At 36.4% G+C, this 23740-nt stretch overlaps 1 protein-coding gene across 8 annotated transcripts in view; it reads left to right on the plus strand.

Annotated features, from left to right (window-relative positions):
• LOC139763449 (transmembrane protein 268) overlaps positions 1-23740 on the plus strand; it is a 102924-nt gene that overhangs the window by 67561 nt on the left and 11623 nt on the right. For 6 of the 8 annotated variants that reach the window (XM_071689503.1, XM_071689506.1, XM_071689505.1 and 3 more), the window contains 2 exons: positions 5266-5421; positions 14452-14632. In XM_071689503.1, the coding sequence (XP_071545604.1) occupies positions 5266-5421; positions 14452-14632 (337 nt within the window). Of the gene's footprint in view, positions 1-5265; positions 5422-8932; positions 11695-14451; positions 14633-22405; positions 22432-23740 lie in introns of those variants that run through there. The other 2 variants (XM_071689502.1, XM_071689499.1) reach the window with 2 other exon arrangements.

The raw sequence follows: 23740 nt of genomic DNA on the forward strand, positions 1-23740 counted from the left end.
GGGAATGGTATGTTTGAGGACAGTATATGGTGTGGGGAAGGTTGATTGAATAGGAAATAATAGGGTAAGAGAGGTAACATGCAGCTTTATCCTTTCACATAATATCACTTTCTTTCATGTACTCTAACCATATGTAATTTGTAATTTGCCACTTACACCATGTATTTGCAACAGGTACCACAATGTCTGTCAGTCAGTCTTATCATTTGTTTTCTCCAGATCCATGAATGCCTTACAGATTTCACTTATTTTTGACAAGTATTCCTTACTTAAATTTTTTAAAGCAGACATCAAGTCCACACATCCTTTGATACTTCCAAAGCTGCATAACTTCTTTGCAGTCAGATTTGTGCATGCCACCACCTTCTGAGACTCTGCTTTTGTATGCACCTCTCTGAATATACTAAACCTCCGTAATATGAGTATTCATTTTTGTTCCCATTTCCTATATATGTAGGCACAGTGCATGCCTTCTTTCATTCTTCACCATGTCCATACAAATGTTAGATAGCTATTCCCTCACCCACTTTCTTGAGAAATCAACTCTAGTTCCATTCCCTTCTGCTACTTTGCCATACTTCATCTCATACAAGGCTTTCACATTTAACCCACATGACAAGTATTTTAGCTTCATCAAGACTCGTATGACAGTTTTGTTTTGGCATTTGGCCATAGTAAAGGATGACTGTGTTCATCTGAACAGGACATTTGTTTGCCTATCAAAGCTGTATGAATAAACTAAATTTCATATGTATATTACAGCAAATGTGTTTTTGGATTTCTAGTTCTATGCTTAGTTTGTTGTGTGTGAAGTAAATATAAGTATACATTTATTCATTTTTATTATACTATGTCGCGATCTCACGTGTTAGCAAGGTAGCGTAAGGAAACAGACAAAAGAATGGCCCAACCCACCCACATACACATGTATATACATACACGCCCACACACGCACATATACATACCTATACATTTCAACATATCCATACATATGCATATGCAGCATATACCTATATACACATGTACTTCTCCTTGTCCCCTCCACCTCTGACACATATATCCTCTTTGTCAATCTTTCCTCACTCATTCTCTTCATATATATATTTATTATTTTTATTATAATTTGTCGCTGTCTCCCGTGTTAGCGAGGTAGCACAAGGGAACAGACAAAAGAATGGCCCAACCTACCCACATACACATGTATATACATACATGCCCACATATGCACATATACAATGTATACCTATGCATTTCAACATATACATACACCGACATATACATATATACACATGTACATATTCATACTTGCTGCCCTCATCCATTCTTGTCGCAACCCCACTACACATGAAATGGCACCCCTCTTCTCCTGCGCGCGTGTGAGGTAGCGCTAGGAAAAGACAACAAAGGCCACATTTGTTCACACTCAGTCTCTAGCTGTCATATGTAATGCACTGAAACCACAGCTCCCTTTCCACATCTAGGCCCCACAGAACTTTCCCTGGGTTACCCCAGATGCTTCACATGCCCTGGGTTACCCCAGATGCTTCACATGCCCTGGTTCAATCCATTGACAGCACATCGACCCCAGTATACCACATCATTCCAATTCACTGTATTCCTTGCATGCCTTTCACCCTCCTTCATGTTTAGGCCCTGATTGCTCAAAGTCTTTTTCACTGCATCATTCCACCTCCAATTTGGTCTCCCACTTCTCGTTCCCTCCACCTCTGACACATATATCCTCTTTGTCAATCTTTCCTCACTCATTCTCTCCATGTGACCAAACCATTTCAATACATTATCTTCTGCTCTCTCAGCCACACTCTTTTTATTACCCCACATCTCTCTTACTCTTTCATTATTTACTCAATCAAACCCCCTCACACCACATATTGTCCTCAAAAATCTCATTTCCAACACATCTACCCTCCTCCACACAACCTTATCTATAATCCATATATATATATATATATATATATATATATATATATATATATATATATATATATATATATATATATGGAGACAGTGACAAAGCAAAAAAAAAAATATATATATATATTCTTTCTTTCTTTTAAACTATTTGCCATTTCCCGCGTTAGCGAGGTAGCGTTAAGAACAGAGGACTGGGCCTTTTTTGGAATATCCTCACCTGGCCCCCTCTGTTCCTTCTTTTGGAAAATCAAAAAAAAAAATGAGAAGGGAGGATTTCCAGCTCCCCGCTCCTTCCCCTTTTAGTCGCCTTCTACGACACGCAGGGAATACGTGGGAAGTATTCTTAATCCCCTATCCCCAGGGATAATATATATATGGAGAAAAACTGAAGGAAGCGAAGTGTTTTAGATATCTGGGAGTGGATCTGGCAGCGGATGGAAACATGGAAGCGGAAGTGGATCATAGGGTGGGGGAGGGGGCGAAAATTCTGGGGGCCTTGAAGAATGTGTGGAAGTCGAGAACATTATCTCGGAAAGCAAAAATGGGTATGTTTGAAGGAATAGTGGTTCCAACAATGTTGTATGGTTGCGAGGCGTGGGCTATGGATAGAGTTGTGCGCAGGATGATGGATGTGCTGGAAATGAGATATTTGAGGACAATGTGTGGTGTGAGGTGGTTTGATCGAGTGAGTAACGTAAGGGTAAGAGAGATGTGTGGAAATAAAAAGAGCGTGGTTGAGAGAGCAGAAGAGGGTGTTTTGAAGTGGTTTGGGCACATGGAGAGAATGAGTGAGGAAAGATTGACCAAGAGGATATATGTGTCGGAGGTGGAGGGAACGAGGAGAAGAGGGAGACCAAATTGGAGGTGGAAAGATGGAGTGAAAAAGATTTTGTGTGATCGGGGCCTGAACATGCAGGAGGGTGAAAGGAGGGCAAGGAATAGAGTAAATTGGAGCGATGTGGTATACCGGGGTTGACGTGCTGTCAGTGGATTGAATCAAGGCATGTGAAGCGTCTGGGGTAAACCATGGAAAGCTGTGTAGGTGTGTATATTTGTGTGTGTGGACGTATGTATATACATGTGTATGGGGGGGGTTGGGCCATTTCTTTCGTCTGTTTCCTTGCGCTACCTCGCAAACGCGGGAGACAGCGACAAAGTATAATAAAAAAAAAATAAAATATATATATATATATATATATATATATATATATATATATATATATATATATATATATATATATATATATATATTTTTTTTTTTTTTCATAACTATTCGCCATGTCCCGCATCAGCAAGGTAGCGTTAAGAACAGAGGACTGGGCCACTGAGGGAACATCCTCACCTGGCCCCTTCTCTGTTCCTTCTTTTGGAAAATTAAAAAAAACAAGAGGGGAGGATTTCCAGCCCCCCGCTCCCTCCCCTTTTAGTCGCCTTCTACGACACGCAGGGAATACATGGGAAGTATTCTTTCTCCCCTATCCCCAGGGATAATATATAATATATAAGTTAAGAGTAAATGTGAATAAGAGCAAGGTTATTAGGTACAGTAGGGTTGAGGGTCAAGTCAATTGGGAGGTGAGTTTGAATGGAGAAAAACTGGAGGAAGTGAAGTGTTTTAGATATCTGGGAGTGGATCTGGCAGCGGATGGAACCATGGAAGCGGAAGTGGATCATAGGGTGGGGGAGGGGGCGAAAATTCTGGGAGCCTTGAAGAATGTGTGGAAGTCGAGAACATTATCTCGGAAAGCAAAAATGGGTATGTTTGAAGGAATAGTGGTTCCAACAATGTTGTATGGTTGTGAGGAGTGGGCTATGGATAGAGTTGTGCGCAGGAGGATGGATGTGCTGGAAATGAGATGTTTGAGGACAATGTGTGGTGTGAGGTGGTTTGATTGAGTAAGTAACGTAAGGGTAAGAGAGATGTGTGGAAATAAAAAGAGCGTGGTTGAGAGAGCAGAAGAGGGTGTTTTGAAATGGTTTGGGCACATGGAGAGAATGAGTGAGGAAAGATTGACCAAGAGGATATATGTGTCGGAGGTGGAGGGAACGAGGAGAAGAGGGAGACCAAATTGGAGGTGGAAAGATGGAGTGAAAAAGATTTTGTGTGATCGGGGCCTGAACATGCAGGAGGGTGAAAGGAGGGCAAGGAATAGAGTGAATTGGAGCGATGTGGTATACCGGGGTTGACGTGCTGTCAGTGGATTGAATCAAGGCATGTGAAGCGTCTGGGGTAAACCATGGAAAGCTGTGTAGGTATGTATATTTGTGTGTGTGGACGTATGTATATACATGTGTATGGGGATGGGTTGGGCCATTTCTTTCGTCTGTTTCCTTGCGCTACCTCGCAAACGCGGGAGACAGCGACAAAGCAAAAAAAAAGTATATATATATATATATATTATCCCTGGGGATAGGGGATTAAGAATACTTCCCACGTATTCCCTGCGTGTCGTAGAAGGCGACTAAAAGGGGAGGGAGCAGGGGGCTGGAAATCCTCCCCTCTCGGTTTTTTTTTTTTTTTCAATTTTCCAAAAGAAGGAACAGAGAATTGGGCCAGGTGAGGGTATTCCCTCAAAGGCCCAGTCCTCTGTTCTTAACGCTACCTTGCTAATGCGGGAAATGGCGAATAGTTTGAAAGAAAAAGAAAATATATGTATATATTATTATTATTATTATTATTATATATTTTTTATTATTTTGCTTTGTCGCTGTCTCCCGTGCCTGCGAGGTAGTGCAAGGAAACAGATGAAAGAAATGGCCCAACCCAACCCCACACACACGCACACACACACACACGTCCACACACGCAAACATACACACCCACACATCCCAACGTACACACATATATACACACATAGACACACACATATACACACATGCACACAATTCACACTGTCTGCCCCTATTCACCCCCATCGCCACCCTGCGTTAGCGAGGTAGTGCAAGGAAACAGACAAAAGAATGGCCCAACCCACCCACATAAACATGTGTATACATACACGTCCACACACGCACATATACATACCTATACATCTCAATGTATACATATACATACACACACAGACATATACATATATACACATGTACATAATTCATACTGTCTGCCCTTATTCATTCCCGTCGCCACCACGCCACACATGAAATAACAACCCCCTCCCCCGCATGTGTGCGAGGTAGCGCTATAAAAGACAACAAGGCCACATTCGTTCACATTCAGTCTCTAGCTGTCATGTATAATGCACCAAAACCATACATACATACATACATGCATAGTAAAGTCACACTGCCAGAAATCCATGAAACTGACAAGCTTAAAACTATCTTTTATAGGCTAAGTTGCAAGAAATTATTGAGCAAGAGGAACGAGCTGGCCGTACTGTCAACAGCAGTGAAGCTAAGATGACACCACTTCGCGAGCGCATGGACATTGACGATTCTGACATTATTATCACTGGAGCAACAAACACACGCATTTCACGGCAGCAAGTATGATATATATGTATACATGTAATAGTGTTAACTGTGTTAGGAGTTGAGCAGTATATGTTTTAAGAGTTTCTACATCAGGTGAGTATAGCCAGTGCTATAGCATGATCTTACCTGTGAATTGTTATTGTGTTGATTGTACTCCTTAAGTAACCTTGTCATCTTTATGTAATTTGATTCAACATTTGGTGTCATATATTCAACTGCAACAGTGAATATATGAACCTAAGCTTTTGTTATATAATATATATAGATAGGGACTTCTTTAATGTTGATGCTAATCTTGTGGAAGTACCACGCTTCAAAAATTTTTTTGTGATTGAAATGCAATCATTGCTAAACTCCCACATTTATTACACACTTATGATATCAAGTCATACACTCTGTGGCTAGCCTAATTCAGCCAGGACTGCATTGGGGCATTGCCAGTTTTTGCCAGTGTGTTGCTAAAGCTGATTTGGCAATTTTTCTTAATGAACCTTCTGGTGTTGCTTGTGACCAAGGCAAAGGCCCAAGAGGATGTTGAAATACATACTGTGTGTCTAGACTGTTAATCTTTATAGTGATGATCACTCTACCAAGCATTGCTCCTTCAGCCTTCAAGGTAATGCATTTCCTCTCTTTCTGGGTTTCTTTTTTCTTGTTCAGGTATGAGAAAGTCTTCAAATATTCTTTTTCATAGTGGCACAAATCTTGATATGTTGTGGATCAGCTTCAAATCTATCTGATTTGAAAGCTTGATATTCTGCTTCATTTATGGCATTTCCTTGGACTAGGTCATCCATGATAGCTCCTGATGCTTTGGAGAAGCATACAAGGGCTTGGTATTCTTTAAACGAATTGGACCAGTACTCAGAGATTTCAGATACATCTTTTCTATTCAATATTTTTGTATCTTAGAATGGTGAAAACTGGGTCAGTTGATGTGAGTGATTTCTCTTAGAAGGACAAGGAAAGCTCTTTGAGCTCAGCTGTAAGGTAAAATCTGTTTACATCTTTTGTGTTTGGTTAAACTCTGTTGTCCCTCCTGGTGTTTGTATGTCTTTATTAACTGTTTCTTCATTGATTTGATCCACTTGTAAGTCACCAGAAAGGAATTTGCTCTGAGGTACCACCATTGGGGAAATGCAAATACTCTTTCTGTTGAGCTTTTTAGAAATTGATCATATGAGGAAAGTATTGGAAGATACGTATCATGATTGAATCTGTAAAGTACCAAAGTGATCATTTTATGAATGGCTTAAAGGTGGAATTTTTAGGTCGCTTCTCTTGAGGCCCCAATTAATCTTAGAAATGTCTCCAGTAATATCAGCGTATGACATCCAGAAACTGGACAACTCACCATTGTTTAACAAAGGTAGCTAAGGTAGTTACCCCACATGTTTATCATGTATGTGAGTTCATCTTTGGTTAGCAGTCCTTCTCCTGGATGATGAGTATTGAAGTTGTTATCACTTTATTGGACACAGCAGATAATAGGTTAGTGAAATTAATGGGAGTATTGATGAAGTGATTGGGATGAACGAGTGATCGGGGCATGAACATGCAGGAGGGTGAAAGGCATGCAAGGAATAGAGTGAATTGGAACGATGTGGTATACCAGGGTCAATGTGCTGTCAATGGATTGAACCAGGGCATGTGAAACATCTGGGGTAAACCATGGAAAATTTTGTGGGGCCTAGATGTGGAAAGGGAGCTGTGGTTTCGGTGCATTATACATGACAGCTAAAGACTGAGTGTGAACGAATGTGGCCTTTGTTGTCTCTTCCTAGCGCTACCTCACGCACATGTGGGGGGAGGGGGCTGTCATTTCATGTGTGGAGGGTTGGCAATGGAAATGAATAAGGGCAGACTATGAATTATGTACATGTGTATATTTGTATATGTCTGTGTGTGTGTATATATGTGTATACATTGAGATTTTTTTTTTTCTTTTTAAACATTGAGATGTATAGGTATGTATATATGCATGTGTGGATGTGTATGTATATACATGTGTATGTTGGTGGGTTGGGCCATTCTTTCGTCTGTTTCCTTGCGCTACCTCGCTAATGCGGGAGACAGCGACAAAGTATAATAAAATAGATGAATGAATATTGATGAAGGTATGAGGAGATGTATTCTGTGAAAAGATAGAGTGATTGAGTGATACCATTGTATTGGCCAGAAGTATGTCTGATTAGGAAGCCTGAGGATTTATGGTCATGCACACTGGGATCATTTTAAGTGTGGTGAGTGATGTGAATGGAGACATTAGTGTCACTTGATCTTTGTGAGCTAAGTGCAGTAAAAAGAAGCTCTTTTCATAGCATGGAAGCCCATTTTCTCTTCATTACTGTGGATGTAAGTTCAAGATGTGTGTGAATAATTTGAGAGGCTGAAATTCACTTGATCCCCTCAAGTAAATGGGAGAATGAAAGGTAAGAGAGGTAGATATACAATATTTTCTACTTTTCCTGAGGCAAGTGTTTCTTGTAAACCTCAAGAAGGCTGTAATATATTTGGTGATACTGATTAAGGATTTGATGTTTGGACAAAATTCTTATCATGAGTAAGTAGGCCTTAAGATAATAGGTTTTCAATGCTTGAACATTGGTACATACTCTTAACATGAGCTTACCATGTGATATATGGTATGTATCTAAGCAATTTACAGTCATGGTCTAGAAATCAGATATGGGAGTTTATGCAGAGTATTTGGGTAACATAGGAATAGCAGAGAATTGCAATTTCCCTGACACCCAGTCTTGTTGCCAGTTGATTTTATTTCTACAATTGACATAGCTGAATAAGGTTTGTTGATTTTGCTACTTGCAGAGATATATATAGCACACTACTTAGTGGATATAATTACTTGTTAGCGGAAAGTTAGTGTCCTGGCAGACTGTCTCAACTCACTTCATTGTTTATGAATTCTCAGTTGCCAGTTGTATCAGGTAACTTGACATTCCATTTCATGGGTGAATTTGCTGTTTCTCTTTGACAAGTCATAGATGTGCTTGTATTTTGTACTGTTCAAGTGCAGACTCTTGTAATGTGTTGTGAAGATTTAACATCTGTTTCATTTATGTGATAGCCCAGATTGATGTCCAGAATTCTTATGCAGAATTTTTTATGTTGCTGATCTGCATGAGCCACCATATCTGGAAAACAGAAAGCCATATGCCTTCTACAGATGTTTCTACTTTTTAATTACTGACATAATTCTAAAAAAAAAAAAAGGATTGCTCAAGATATGTGTGAATAACATGTCCCAGATATGCTTAAGTCTTTTTGTGTCGTAAATTGAAAATATTAATGTAGAAATCCCTTGTAATTTGCTTCTTTCTTGCATGTTTGTTTGGCAAAGCTGTTAGTAGATGTGTTGTCCAAGTAAAATTTTGCTTTGAAGCTTAGAAACACTAGTATTTACTTTTTTGTACCTTTTTAATTTTACACTTCAAATCATATATGTTCCATGTTCTGATGTTATGTGCAGTGCATGTAGCATGGAGGTCTGCATGTTTTACAGGAGAGAGCGGAAATCTTGCTCAACCGTTACAGCCAGCGCTGGGCCAAGGACTTCCTGCGTAAGAGGCTGGATTGGGCTTTTGATGCATCAGCTCGACTGGAGGGTCTCTCCCCTCCTGTGGCCCCTCGTCACCTAGCCACAGCTCGCTGTCCCTGCCAGTACATTGAGGAACACCTATTAGTCAAACTTCCACGCCAACAGCAGGCTTCTCATGCTCATTGTGCTTGCATTACACGGTTCTGCCAAGATGTTGATTTATAAGTCTTAATGTTTAAATGCAACCTTTGGATATGATGTCTGAAGACAATTCAAGAGAAACTTTGTATCATATTTATATCATATCATAGAATCAAGTAAAACTCATTTGATAAGTTGAAAATTTTCTTATAATGCATATATAATTGTTATACTGTAGACTTTATCAGGCCTCATATGACTCCTGTCCCTCTAGAGTTGATTGTAGTGACACAGAATCCAAATTACATAATTTATTAATCTTTAGAAATTGCAGTCCTTCCCCATTGAAGTAATTAGAATGTTAATGTAATTTAACAGTGTGAATGTGGATTCTATATTTTTGTAGTGCTGGAGATAGTCACAAGTCAGTGTCCCAGTCCACAAAAAAAAGAATCCGCTTATGGATTATCTCCATGTCATGTATTATTGAAGAAAAAATCAAATAGGTATGGGAAGATGTTGAATTCATGGGGACAAGCCTTTGCTGGTGGCATGAATCCTCAGTGTTTATGATGATTGTGGTTTTTTTCTTGGTGTGACTTTGTTCCACCTGCTCATAAACATCATGCACTATAATTTTTTTTTTTTCTTTTCAAGATATGATTTCACACTTCTCACATGTATCATTTATGTATTTTTTACATGTACAAATATTTTTTTTATGCTTTACAGAGACAGGACATTCTTTAAATGAATTAATTAAAATAAACCTATTTTTCTCAAGACTGTAAACAGTGATAGAGAATTTTTCTTTTACTATAAGATTGCTTACAAACCTTGCTCTTGCTCATGAATCTCACTTCCCACTGTAATGATTTGGTTACACTTTCTTTGATGATTTATGGGTGACTGATGTATATATTTTTGGCTGTGTTGTCAGGTTCTGAGTAAAATTTTTGGATAAGACATGGAATCATACATCAGCTGGGAATTCGAATGAGGGCACGTAGGCTTATAGACATGATCATGGCTAAGCACACCCTACAGTGTCTGGCCACAAAAGTGTCACAGCACAATGAGAGGGTTAAGGCTCTTATTACTACTTTTATATTGTTATCCTTACTAATAGAGAAAAAAATGTTCTGTTGTGAGAGTACTTTTCTTTTTATTTTGAGCTTGCAAAGGGCTTAGGGCACTGCAGCCAGGTAATAAACAGATTTTTTTACGTCCTTATGAAATGCTACATTCTACTGAGAGAATGGTAAGGAATCTGTACTCTCAGATTAAAAGCCATTGTTATAATTTCACTGAATTATTAGCCACCACTTAGTGCACTCAGAAAGCAGATATGTTCAATCATATGCAGTATGTTTATTATGCAAAAGTAAGATCTGTTCCATGATCTTGAATTTCATGCCAGCATTATCATTAAAATATGCTGTGCATTTTATATGTTGATAAAAGTTTTGAAGAACTAAGTATGATGTTTATCTTTAAAAACATGATTTTGTCACCAACGTGTATTTGGTGAGTTTTATGCTTCATGCTTATTTCCTATCTCTAATTCTCATCTAACATTCCAATGTACATAATGTTCTAAAGTGATAGTTGAGTGTAAACTTTTTGTGTGTGTTCTTGTGTTGTTGCACTTTGAATGCATTAATCTGCATTAAGAGATATCATCCTTGTACTGAAGTGTATGCTACTAATTTATACCAGTTACCTTTGGTCTGCCATTATATTTAGAAAACTTCAGAATCAGCCACAAAGTTAGCTTTTTTGATTATGATGTTTACTGCAGTCTTGAATGACATCTTTTTCATCAGTTACACCTTTTTGAGAATGAACTAATGTTTTATTAGCCTATTTTTGGCAAGTCAATGGGCTTTTCAATTTTGCACATGTGATTTTTATATTTTTCATGTGAAATGGAAATTGTCATAGAAATAGCAGTAAATACATCAACATCTGGGAGATAGGAGAAAGCATACTGCCCATGTATTCCTGTATATTGTAGAAGGCAGCTAAGAGGGTAGGAGTGAGGGGATGGAAATCCCCCCCCCCCCCCCCCCCCCCCCCCCCCCCCCCCGTATTACTTTCCAAAAGGAGAAAGGGAGGAACGAGCCGAGTGAGGACCTTCGAAGTGAGGCTTAATTTTTTTTAGGGCCTGCTACCTCACTCATGGGTATAATAGCAAATACATACAAAAGTAATTGTGAATTACTGCTTCTGATGTCAAAATTCAGATGATTGCTCATTGTTGAAATAAAGGTACTTACTGTAGTTTCTAGGGCTAAATTTTCATTTCATGCAGGAAATGGCTGACTCATATGCAAAAAATTGAAGCCCCCAGCTTCCCAAACTAAGTCAAGAAAATGTCCCTTTGGTCTGATGAAAGGTGTAGTAAATATTTTAGTCCTGGGCATTCACTTGAGTGACAAGCTGCATGCTTGCCATAGCTGATACCTATGCCAAATCTAGCCTAAGAATTGAACTCAACTGTATGCCTTTATAATTTTAGTTAGAAAACTTACTTATAGTTTAAACACTTTCTTACATTATTTCCTAATAAATTGATTGTATTACTAGACATTTTTATTTACGATGCAAGAATTAAAACTCCTTAGTGCTGTATAGTACTGCCCATGGTGTACTTGAAGGCATTTTCCATGTATAATTTTGTGCCATGCAAGAGTGACTCGTACATTCCATCCCAGTTAATGGGTATCTTGTCCATTATACCTACTTATTTATCTACTCGAATTTTCATATTCTTTATAGTACAGTGTGAAAGGCTTAAGCATGTAATATAGTTCAGCATTATGTGCATTTCATCGTACGTTACTAAGCATGTTTAGATATATGTGCCAGTAACCCGTAGATAATGATATAATTTAGACTGTTGATGTCAATAACAGCACTGACATGAATTGTAACATGATTTAAGGCAGTGATGATATAAGATTTATGCATCTCAGCAGAACCCATATAAAAACTTTAAGAGTAAATGTGTCAATTTTAATGGGACTTGGCATTTTATTTTCAATTATTCTTAAAACCTGGCATGGTTGTAGCAGGCTTTGGCTCCATTGTTGGAAGTTTGTGTGACATTCACAAAAATTCTGCTATCATGAACTTAATGAGCTGTTGATAAGGCTTATAAAGTGATACCTTGTGCTGCTTACCTTTTCATAATATTGCGACAGAATTTTATGCAAGCTCATACATAATTTGGAAATGGCCTTTTATTCACAAGTTATATAGACATAAGGAGATATCAGAAGTATAAAGTATACAGCATAAGTTCTTATTATGCTGTAGTTTTACAATGCATGCTATTTCAAACATATAAGTATACATTTCCTGCACCATTATTTTTAGATGTGTGCATTTTTGTGTGTTACATTTATGTTTCATGAGATATACACGTACTTAATTTTTTAAGGTTCATTTTTAAGTTAGACAAGATTGTTTACCTTTAATTTCAATTATGCAAATATTGAGGGTTTTCTTGCATTTATAAAGTATGAATAAGTAAGCAGTATGAAGCCTTATCATAATCTCCTTAAGATAAATTATTATTAGTACTCTCTGAAGGGATCTATGTATGGAACATGTGTAGTCTCTTGGTCTTTTTATCTTTACAAGTAGAATTGGAATAATGCCCAGTGGCATTAATATTGATTTGTCCAAAATTTTGGTACTAAGCCCTAAGAATGAGAAGTGACTACCTTGGCCCAGAGCTGACTGGATAGTGGCAGAGCGGTATCAGGTTTGTACATGCAGATTCGTAATGGAATTATGAATAGCAACTTTTTCCTTTCTTTTTTTTTTGAATTATAAGAACAGAAGGTTAGAAACTTGTTTTTAGCTGAAAGGCCCGTTTTCAGCGGTACAGAATGGCAACATCTCTCTTGTAGTGATGAACTTTACTATAGACTTATGGATGCATAGCAGTTAATTTCTTGCGTGACATGTTCAGTAAATCTGGCAAAGCTTTAGATGCTGTTTTCTTATCTACTGAGTGGGTTCTTAATATCTTGAGTGAGGATTTAACTATTTTGTAGTCTTAGAATATAATGGGAAGCAGAAAGCACTCTTTCACAAGCACCATATTCCAAACACTACTCTTGTGCTTTATCTCCTGATGTTTAGTAGAGTGTAGGGAAAATTTTGAACAGTTGTATACAGATATATGTCTTTGATGGAAACAGTATTCTCTCTCAAACAATAAAGCACACTTAGTATTTCTGTAGTAAGAGATGTTCATGCAAGTGAATTAATTTAGTTTCATGTTAGTATGTATTTTGTTTGAAGTCTGTATTTCTAATCATGTTAATCACTCTTGATTCTCACTGGCACTACTGTAGTTTTATGTTTGTATGTATTTCATGTTAAGTTTGCAATTCTAAACTTGTTAATCAGTGTTAATTCTTACTGACACTACTGTAACTCATAATCAGCATCTTTGTCTGAACCTTACAGTTAGTTACCATCACAACTAGGTCTATCTTCCTTCTAGCCTGAAATAAGAAATTTTGAATCATATGGCCACATGGTGAGACTTTATAAATTAAATGCAAGTTTACACAAGCAGGGGACAAAGTGGTACTCTGGTGATACATTATATCTGAGATGTTTTAGGGAAGGGGATGTCATAATGGGTGATATAAGTTTAATGTTTTGTTGATGATAATAAGTTGTATATATAGCTGCAGATGCCCTTGAAATGCTGTAACATTTTAAATCTTGTGTTAGGTCTTTTTAAACATAAGATATGTATCTTATATTTGTAGCCTGTACTTTCATATACTTTAAGTTAAGCACACTTCTACAGCATTCATTATTATCTTTTTCCACACTGATGTGAGCTATCAGGTGGATCGTACTTCCCCATTCAATCTCTCACCTTTACATATTAAAAGCTGTATCGTACACTGTCATCTTTGATTTGGCATAATGATGTGAAACACTCTTATCGTTCAACATTTAATTCTTCCGCATTTTTTATCATCATTCTTTTCCCCATGGCTTTGCCAACTTATTATTGCACTGTGCTCTTAATGGCTACACCATCTTAACACTGTTTTGGCACATCATATATAATTGTCATATCATCATTTTTTATCTGTTTTAATTTCTGCTATGATATACAGGTTAGACATGTCAGATGCTTTAGGCTTAGCACCCATACTTTTAAGAGTTGGTACATGCATTCTATTGTGCAGGTTTTCTTACACATGCTGGACACAACTCTGTCATGAAGTCATTTTAGAAAATTGGGAATTTAAAACTGTTGCTTGATAATTACCTTACAGAATTTGATTTTGGTTATTTACCAGGACAGAGCTCGTTTACTGCTTGCACGATACAGCCAGCGATGGGTGAAGGCAGTAGTACGAGGATCTTTATCCATTGTTGCTGATACAAATGAAGCAGCTAATTCCCCTCCTCCTCGCCACTGTTCCACGAAACAGTGCCCATGTCAATATGTTGAAGATCATCTGCACTACAAGCCTCAAGGTTTGTGCAAGCTGCTTTGTACCTTCTGTATTCTTCCTGATGTGAATTAAATGTCTGGGTTCTGATAACTTTTAATCGGGTTTTCCTGAGGCTGAATGTATTAATGTAGTGAAACCTCGTTAATCAAAAGCTTTTTAGATTCTTTATGTTAAGTTGTTTTATTTATTTAAAGATTATAAAGAATGCAGTTATCGAGGTTTCTTTATCAGGGCTTCTGGTGCTTTACCCTTATGACTTTGGCTCTACCAATATTCCCCTGCCTAGTCTAAATCCATCATTTCAGCATGGGAAACTCTGTGGAATATTAATGTTTTTAGATGGCACTAAACACTACACGTAAGCTTGACAATCAGAGAATGAAAATATACTTCACAAGTTGTTTGGTTAGTTGTGTTTGTTTTCTGTTTTGATAAATAATGAATGTCATTCATGAAGCCACAGAATATAAACCCCATCCTGTATGATTTCCACTGCCCTTATTCATTCTTGTACATGGAATTTTAGACTACCACCAAAAGCCAATTAGAAACGGATTGCTGTTTAATAGCATCCTGTATTATTTTTCTGTGCTGTCTACCTTGCTGTTGCAAGAAACAGCAAACAAATTTGCAAGAAGAAAGAAAAATTTACAGTGATTGCTATATAGCAGCATTCTGATATTCTTCACAACCTACAGGCTCTTTTTGCAATACTGTTTATAAGTAGCTTTCTCCATTTTAACTTTTTTTTGTACAGTGTATGTTACAGTTTTTCAAAAGGACCTGATTACCATTCAACTTCTGGTTTACACAAAGTATTTTAGTATAGCAGACATTTGTAATCGTCAGTGATAATCTTTGTAAGATTCTGAATGTTATAGTTTTCATATTTTAGCATTAGATCTTAAGATTCTAAAGGTTACAGCTCTTATGCGCTATCACTGAATTGAAGATCTTTGTATCCCCTTGAGTGCAATGCTGTCATACAAGTTCATATATATATATATATATATATATATATATATATATATATATATTTTTTTTTCATACTAGTTGCCATTTCCCGCATAAGCGAGGTAGCGCTAAAAACAGAGGACAGAGTCTTTGAGGGAATATCCTCACTTGGCCCCCTTCTATGCATGCCTTTTGGAAAATTAAAAAAAAACAAGAGGGAAGGATTTCCAGCCCCCTGCTTCCTCCCCCTTAGGGGAGAAAGAATACTTCCCATGTATTCCCTGTGTGTCCTAGAAGGCAACTAAAAGGGATTGGACCAGGGGGCAGGAAATCTTCCCCTCTCGTTTTTAATTTTCCAAAAGGAGGAAGAGAGAAGGGGGCCGCGTGAGGATTTCCCTCAAAGGCTCAGTCCTCTGTTCTTAATGCTACCTCGCCAATGCGGGAGATGGTGAATAGTATGAGAAAAAAATATATACATGAATCATTGTAAACAAATCGTGATGGACTTAATTGAAATGTAGAGAATGATTCTTTGGAATTCAAGATCAGAGGATGTAATACTTGGTAGTGCACTCCACCACCAGTTTCACATTGATATGTTCATAGTATAAGAAAAACTTTTGAGAGAGATTTACTGATAGTTGAAGTAAGCTTAAGGCATGACTTGCAGAACGTCTTTGTGTATTAAGTGCTTGATATTATTTTCTTGATTATGTAAAACGATTGAAGTGTCATGTATGAAAAATTAGCTCATTTCTGAATATGTGAAATAATCATTAAGATTTTTATAGGATCATTATGGAAAGATATGCTTTAATATAAATGCTAGTTTATTTATAAACATTGTTTATTTGTAAGTATTTATTGGTTCATCTTCGAATGTTAGAGGCATGTGTATTGTAAAATGTCTGCTATCATCTTGTTGTGACTAGTTTTGATTAGATCGAACTAAATATTCTTAAAGTAAAAACCTATTGGTAGCCAACAAATTACAGACTTTACTAGATATGTTGTTATGATTTCACAAAACATTCTTGGGCCTATATTTACATAGAAATTTGCCTGGATTATGTAAGTAGTTTGACCCATTTAAAGGCATCATGTATAATCTATCCCATTTGCTGCTCAGCGCTAAAAGAATTTTGATAATTTAAAACATGGTAGTCTGAAAGATGCCAGAATCTTCAGAGCTAAGCCAGTCAAAGGCATCATGGGTTCAGTATCCCAAACGCTGTCCTGGATAATATATAAAGAATATTTTTCATTCTGATAAATTTAAATCTTATGGTTAGTACCTGAATTTTTATTCAACAAAAAATTACCTAATCAAAGTGGTGCAGGAGGCAGCAAGACAATTCCTTCTTTGAGATGCTACAGTTAAAAATATTGATGATTATAATTAAAAAGAAATTGGCTTGGAGTACTTGGATTCACAGAGGGGACAAATATGGGGATATAAGATCTTGGGATGTTTAATGCAAAATTTCCTGTATCTCCTTATCATTAAACACACTAAAATTAGAGGGGCTAATACTTCATCAATAAATATTTTCTGTATGTACAACAACATGAAAGTCAAAAATATCACGTGATGCTACACTAGGGAAAAGAGACCACGTAATGCTTGAATTTGACTTTGTTGTTAGCGAGGATTTAAAAAGAAGATGAGAGAGGCCAAACTCATGATAGGAATACAATTGTAATATCAAGCTAAGGAGCCTCTGGTGGAACATAAACTGCTAATGGACTACAACAACAAGTATACAGAACATCTGTGAAATCTGTCATGAGGGGGTTGATTTATGCTCACCATAAACAGGGAATTGAGGTCAATGGTCAGAAGAGGAAAAGGTATGGTTTGATTGAATATAAGAGAAAGCTGAAAAACAATAGGATATACTACAGAGAAAACACAGGCAGCACAGAAGCTTACTAGATTAAAAATGTGTCTCATTTATGGGATGAAATGATGTGTTGTCAATAGATATTAATATTTCTTAGCTTTAATTTGTGCCTTAAGTGACTCTTGTGTCATAATTCAAAGCATATCATTAGACAGAATTGCATTACTGTAGCTTTTTACAGTACTTTGTCATGTGGCATACCATTTTACTTTATTATCCTGATAAGATTTTTAAGAGTTTGTACTGTTTCCATAGTATAGCATGCAAAGACAATTTTGACTATAGTTATATACTGAAGACGAGCAAAACTTCCATTTGTAGAACTCGGAGAAACAGAAAATGGTGAGGAGGCCATTCCAAGTGAAAAATGATTTTCACACAGCACTTGTGTATGTTGATGGTCCATACTGTAATTAGGTTTCATAAAGATTTATGAATTATTTGTGGGTTTTAATATTTGCTGTGTTATGGTTTTGCAAGATGGTAAATTATAATAGATATCTTTCATGTATCCCTGGGGATAGGGGAGAAAGAATACTTCCCACGTATTCCCTGCGTGTCGTAGAAGGCGACTAAAAGGAAATCCTCCCCTCTCTTTTTTTTTTTTTTTTTTTTTTTTTTTTTTAAATTTTCCAAAAGAAGGAACAGAGAATTGGGCCAGGTGAGGGTATTCCCTCAAGGCCCAGTCCTCTGTTCTTAACGCTACCTCGCTAATGCGGGAAATGGCGAATAGTTTGGAAAAAAAAAAAAAAAAAATCTTTCAATCTTGGTGAATGAAGGTTATTTGAAATATATTTTTCTGCAGTGATGAAAGAGGAATTTATGAGCAGAGTTATAATAATGAATAAAGGGAAGAATTAGTTGGTATTATTTTATTCAGGTGATGAGGAAAGTGAGAGCAGTCCCATATGTTCTTCATTTTTACAATGACTCAATTTCAGGTGATGACCAGAAGTCATTAATAACTACTTGTCAGGTGATGACCAGAATAGTCATTAATAACTTTACTTGTCTTATGCTCTCTCTTTAGTATTTTTCCAATCTTGAGACTTCTACTAGGAGTATTCTGTCTTCCAGTTTTTTAGATATTGATTTTGTTAGACATATGGCTTAATATACAACATTTTCAAGTATTTTTGCTGCCCATCATTACTGTAAGGATGAATTCAGTATTCTTTCACTACTGTCAGTAGCAAATATACTTTGGTAATATGAAAAATTAATCTTTTTCTTATTAATTATTTTTCCACATTTTGAAGAAGTAAGCCTATATGTTAAAGTACAAAATATTCAGCATCAATTGCAGGTGTCATGCAGTTTCAAGTTTGTACTAATCACGTTTATTGCATTTACAGAGATGCTACAAATTGGATCATATATATTTAATGAAAATTGTTATTATCTTGGACAAAGCAGGTATTACGTTTTATCTGAAAGACAGGTTTTCTCTACCTATATTGTAGGGTTTCTCCATTGTCCAGCTGTCATTTGTTAAGCTGTCAACCAGCATATGCTCTTTGGACATTTGTGGGACACCATACCCGTGCAAAAGGTGTAAGGTAAAAGATTAGAATATAGGAATAAAGAAATATTCATAGTAAGAATAGTAACACTATGAATACCCTACTACATGTGCAAGGGTATGTGAGTTAGCCTTACTCACGTGCATATGTTTATACAGTAAGAAAGCCCTCCATGTGAAAGTAATAGATTTTTCCATAATCATAATTTTTTTGCATCCACATAGATACAGCAGATGCAACCCTCACAACCTTATATATCCTTGGACATCTGACTCAGATTAACCATTCACAATATCCTCCTCAAAGGTTTAGGGTTATGAGGATTAAGACAGAGACAAAAAGCTCCACCACTAGGCATATGCCTTGCCACTAGTTCATTGCATCTACACAGATCACAGATGAACTCGGTCATCACTTGTCCTCTCAGTTTTTATATATCCAGGCAAAGTGCACATCACACTAGCTAGAATGTAAACTTTGAAATTTTTATCTGGTCTGATTATAGATTTATGTCTGGATTTTTATACGATTTTGTATTTTTTGTGTGTAATATGTTTTACATTATCTGTCTGTCTATCTATTTATCTATATCTATATATCTATGATGCCTTTTCCCTTTTGGAACTCCCTTGAGGGGATGGCCACAGCAAAAGAGTCTCCATAAATAGTGAACTCCAGCGCCGCTTAGCTTTTTGTGCTTCACCCTTAGTGGGCCACTAGCAGATGGCAGGTCTGGCACAATGTTTCCAAAGGCTCCTACCTAATGTTTCCACCAACTACTATTACTTAATGTTCCAGCTTACTACTTCTCCCTACCTTGTAGGAAAAATACACTCAACATAAACTGTAACACATTCTTTGTAACTTGTGTATCTTTTAATGATTTGCTGTTTTTTCACTTTGCCTGTATTATTATCATTATTGATATAATTATTATTACTGTTATTATTATTTGAAGACCCCCTTCTTAAGGGGATACTGCAGCTTCAAGACAGCTTAAGTCAATAGCTGGGAAGGGATGGACTTCTTTGGAGTGAAAAGTTTTTCAGTGAGATTGTACTCTGATGATACACCCTTGCCAAAGATGACTTTTCACAAAAAAGTGTAACCACAAGCTGGCTTAGTCCAGTAGCGCTGTTTGCCTTTAAAGATCCCAAATAAGGTGAAAGAAATAAATCCTATAGTTATTTAGATCACATATTCATCAAACTAACCAGGACAAAATCCTTATATCCGAGGGATATGATAGGATGATGTCTGTCTCATTACCTGGGGAATTATTTAAACTTTATTAATAAGGATCTTCCAAGGTAGATCTGTAGATAATAACCTTTGGTGGTTTTTCTGTGAAACTTCACCTGTCAGAGCAGGGACAGCTCTTATAACTAAGATTCTGTACAAGGTTTTTCTTGGTAGATACCTTATCCTAGTGACAAGTGCTGTCCTTGCTCTGACACTTTCATTCTCACTAAAAAAAGTACCCATAGTTTTAAGTTACAGATTTATCATGAAAGAGCTTTGGTGATGTTTAATGAATGCATTTGGTTTTGATATATACATCAGTTTAATAAATGGGTGACTAAAATATTTTTGGGAATAATTTCTTGCCCCTTGTCCTATGTTTCTTCTTTTCTTTTCTTTTAGAGGTCTGTCTCATGTTGTTGATTTGCAGAAGAATGTTAGGGTGGTTGAACAACTTTCCCATAAATGTAGAAGCTTCAGGACTCCCAGATTTACAGAAGGTACTACTTTATTGGAACATTCCAGTTCACGAAGAATGTTTTCATAGATTACAGATTCCCAGGGGAGAAAATTCATAATTTATGGACACTTACTCACCCAAACTATCATACTATGCTACTCTTAATTTTTTCCCTTCAATGAGGGCTACATAGACACTGAACTAGTTGGCAAGGCATGTACTTGTTAATGGCCCTTGCAATTCTAACATCAATTCTTTTTTCCCATATTGTAATGATTTATGTCTTTTGGCTGCTTATGGTGTCTATGAGTTTTTCACAGGGCACACTTAATGATTATTTGGTATCCATAGAAAACACATAATGATAGCCAGATGCTTAGCAAAATTCTCTCGGTCAGATAGTTTTTCCGGTGAAATTCTTATAAATGAATTGAAAAAGTTTACTCCTATTGGATGATAAAATGTCTTCTTTGTCACTTTCACTTTAAATGATCTTTTTTGTAGTTTCACATTATCATTATATATCCAACTTATCACTTTTTAGATCTGGCACTGTATGTTGCTGTTGTAGATTTGCCATTATATCACTGCTTTGAGTTTCGCAAATTCATCGTGTGTACATTATTTCTTGTGTCTAGAATTTTACACATTTTTAGTTATACTATTTTCTCCCAGAGTCACTAAAATCATTCAGAATTGCTTGAAAAGTGAATGGTACTGTTTGGTTATGTTTCTTTAACTCTGCTAGTATACATTGATGTGAGATGAGTGATTTACTGATTTGAACCCATGGTTTACTCTGATGAATTCAAAATGTTTTCATTATCTGATAAGACGTGCAGAATTTGATGTAACATGATATACTTTTCATACAGCTAGTATATATTCTGAGAATGGGGACTTCATTCAGTGTTATCACTTATTATGCAGGGTTATGCGTAAAGGTATAATGTTTTTACGGCATTATTCATTGGTTTATATAGAGCTTGTAATTCTTGTCATCTTGGGGCCTTAGGCATACACAACCTTTCAGCATATTCTTGTAATGCTTATGGCTAGATCCTCAGATTAGGTATGCATACATCATGCACTTCATTCAGTGTCTCAGGAATTTTTAATGTCAGAGGAATTTTTTCTCACTGTATGAGTGATGAGATGTGATGGAATAAGGTTAAGATTATTCAATATCTTTTCTGGGTTTGGAAGATAAATAACTTGATAAATTTCTTTTACTGTGAAAGTGAATATCTCCACTTTACTCTCTTTGAGAAGTCTTCAAAAGATGATTCTGACTAGGCTTCACTCCATCAGCGTTTGAAATAGGAACCAAAGAAATTTGGATAGTCAATGGACATCATTTATTGTCATAAAACAGTAGGAGAAAAAAGACTTTTTCAATAGATTTTGTCACTGGATAAAGATTTAAGATGAGCAATAATTTGTTTTTACCTGTGAAAAATGTATGGTATTGAAATACTGGATAGTTCATAATTTTTTCTGAGAAATCTAATGGATAAGATTAGACAAATTTGATTTAGAGAAGGTTGGAAGATCTAAAAATCTCTTGTGCCAAATAGATATAATCCCTTTACCTAGTATGTTATAAGATGACTCTTTTTCTTTACGTTGGAGTTGATTTCCATTATTCATGGTTAAGATTCTGTGTGATCAGTTGTTTTCTGATGATATATTAATTAGTGACATTATTGCAGCTTGTTGTTGATTGAGAGCATCGGTGAAAGGAAGGTACTTGGGCAGTATATATGTCATCATTAGTGTCTGTAGAATTTTCCTTATATTTCTGCACATTTTCTTTTACTGTAGACTGCATAATATTATGGCATATTGGTATATGAATTCTGCAGCCAATTTTATTTTAATCATCCTTTATGTATAAGAATGCAGTATGCACCTTTTGAGTTATACTATTATAGCTTTTGATGCTGTTGAGTTGTTTGAGACTAGAAATGGAAGAGCAAGTTTTTGCAGATCATCATCAGTAATACTACACAGTCCTTTGTAGCTTCTGTGACTGAGTGTGGCATTTGGAATGCTCATTTGGTTTTTTGCTCATGTGCATGCAACATTTCTTTACATTGGTTGTTGTTAGGAAATACAACTACAGTATACTTTTAGTCCTTGTTTTAGGTTTAGTATACCAGTACACAGGAAATATGACATTGACTGGTTCAGGTAATTGGGCAAGTGTGTTGATAGATAATTTTACTTGCAGAATATGTGATGAGGGCAGAGTGAATATTCAGCTCAGTTGGCAGTACATTCAGAAATCATATTTACTTAATTCCTTTCATTTATTTATTGATTTATTTTTTTACCCAGATAATCCTGAGAATGAAAGAATTCTTTTATGTTTTGTATACGAGGGTGTAGGATTCTAGCAGTATTTCTTTTATGACAAAACTAGTTTTCTTAAACTTCAAATAGAAGATTAAGTTTGCAAAAAACTGTGTTGAAAAAACTGAGAGGGGTACTGGTATGGTGGTGTTCCTTTACCATATTATATTAAAGAGGGTGGATTCTATTTAGGTAGAGTTAGCAAAATGTTGTATCAGTATGGCGTGCTCAGTATTTACTTTCTCATACTAAGACTTGAGTTACACCGACCTACTCCTGTATGTTTTCAACCCACCTCGTAACATGAACTATTTAAAGTGTCAGAAATATTATATAAAAAGTATTTGCTTTTTCTTATGCAATAAAGGGTCAGTTTAACTGGTTTTGTGCAGAATCTTCTGCAATGAATACCTTTCAACCTCCAAGTTCATTGTTAAAATTCTTTCAGTATAACTTGTATTTTTCATTGTTTTTCCATCCATTTCTTTAGCGTTACCTTAAACCAACCGTGAGGTATGTTTTCAATCATTGCTGTAAATTAATAGCTCATTGTCCTTTGAAGGATTTAATCTTCCCCCATTGACGAATCTTGTTTTCTAGGCGGAATACTGGTGAATTGAAAGTGTACTACATAATTTTGAACTCAATAATATCTTTTAAATATTGCTGGTTTCCCTTTTCTGCTTTACAGT

The sequence above is a fragment of the Panulirus ornatus genome, chromosome 47 (assembly GCF_036320965.1).
Source record: "Panulirus ornatus isolate Po-2019 chromosome 47, ASM3632096v1, whole genome shotgun sequence".
NCBI classification, from domain to species: Eukaryota; Metazoa; Arthropoda; class Malacostraca; order Decapoda; family Palinuridae; genus Panulirus; species Panulirus ornatus.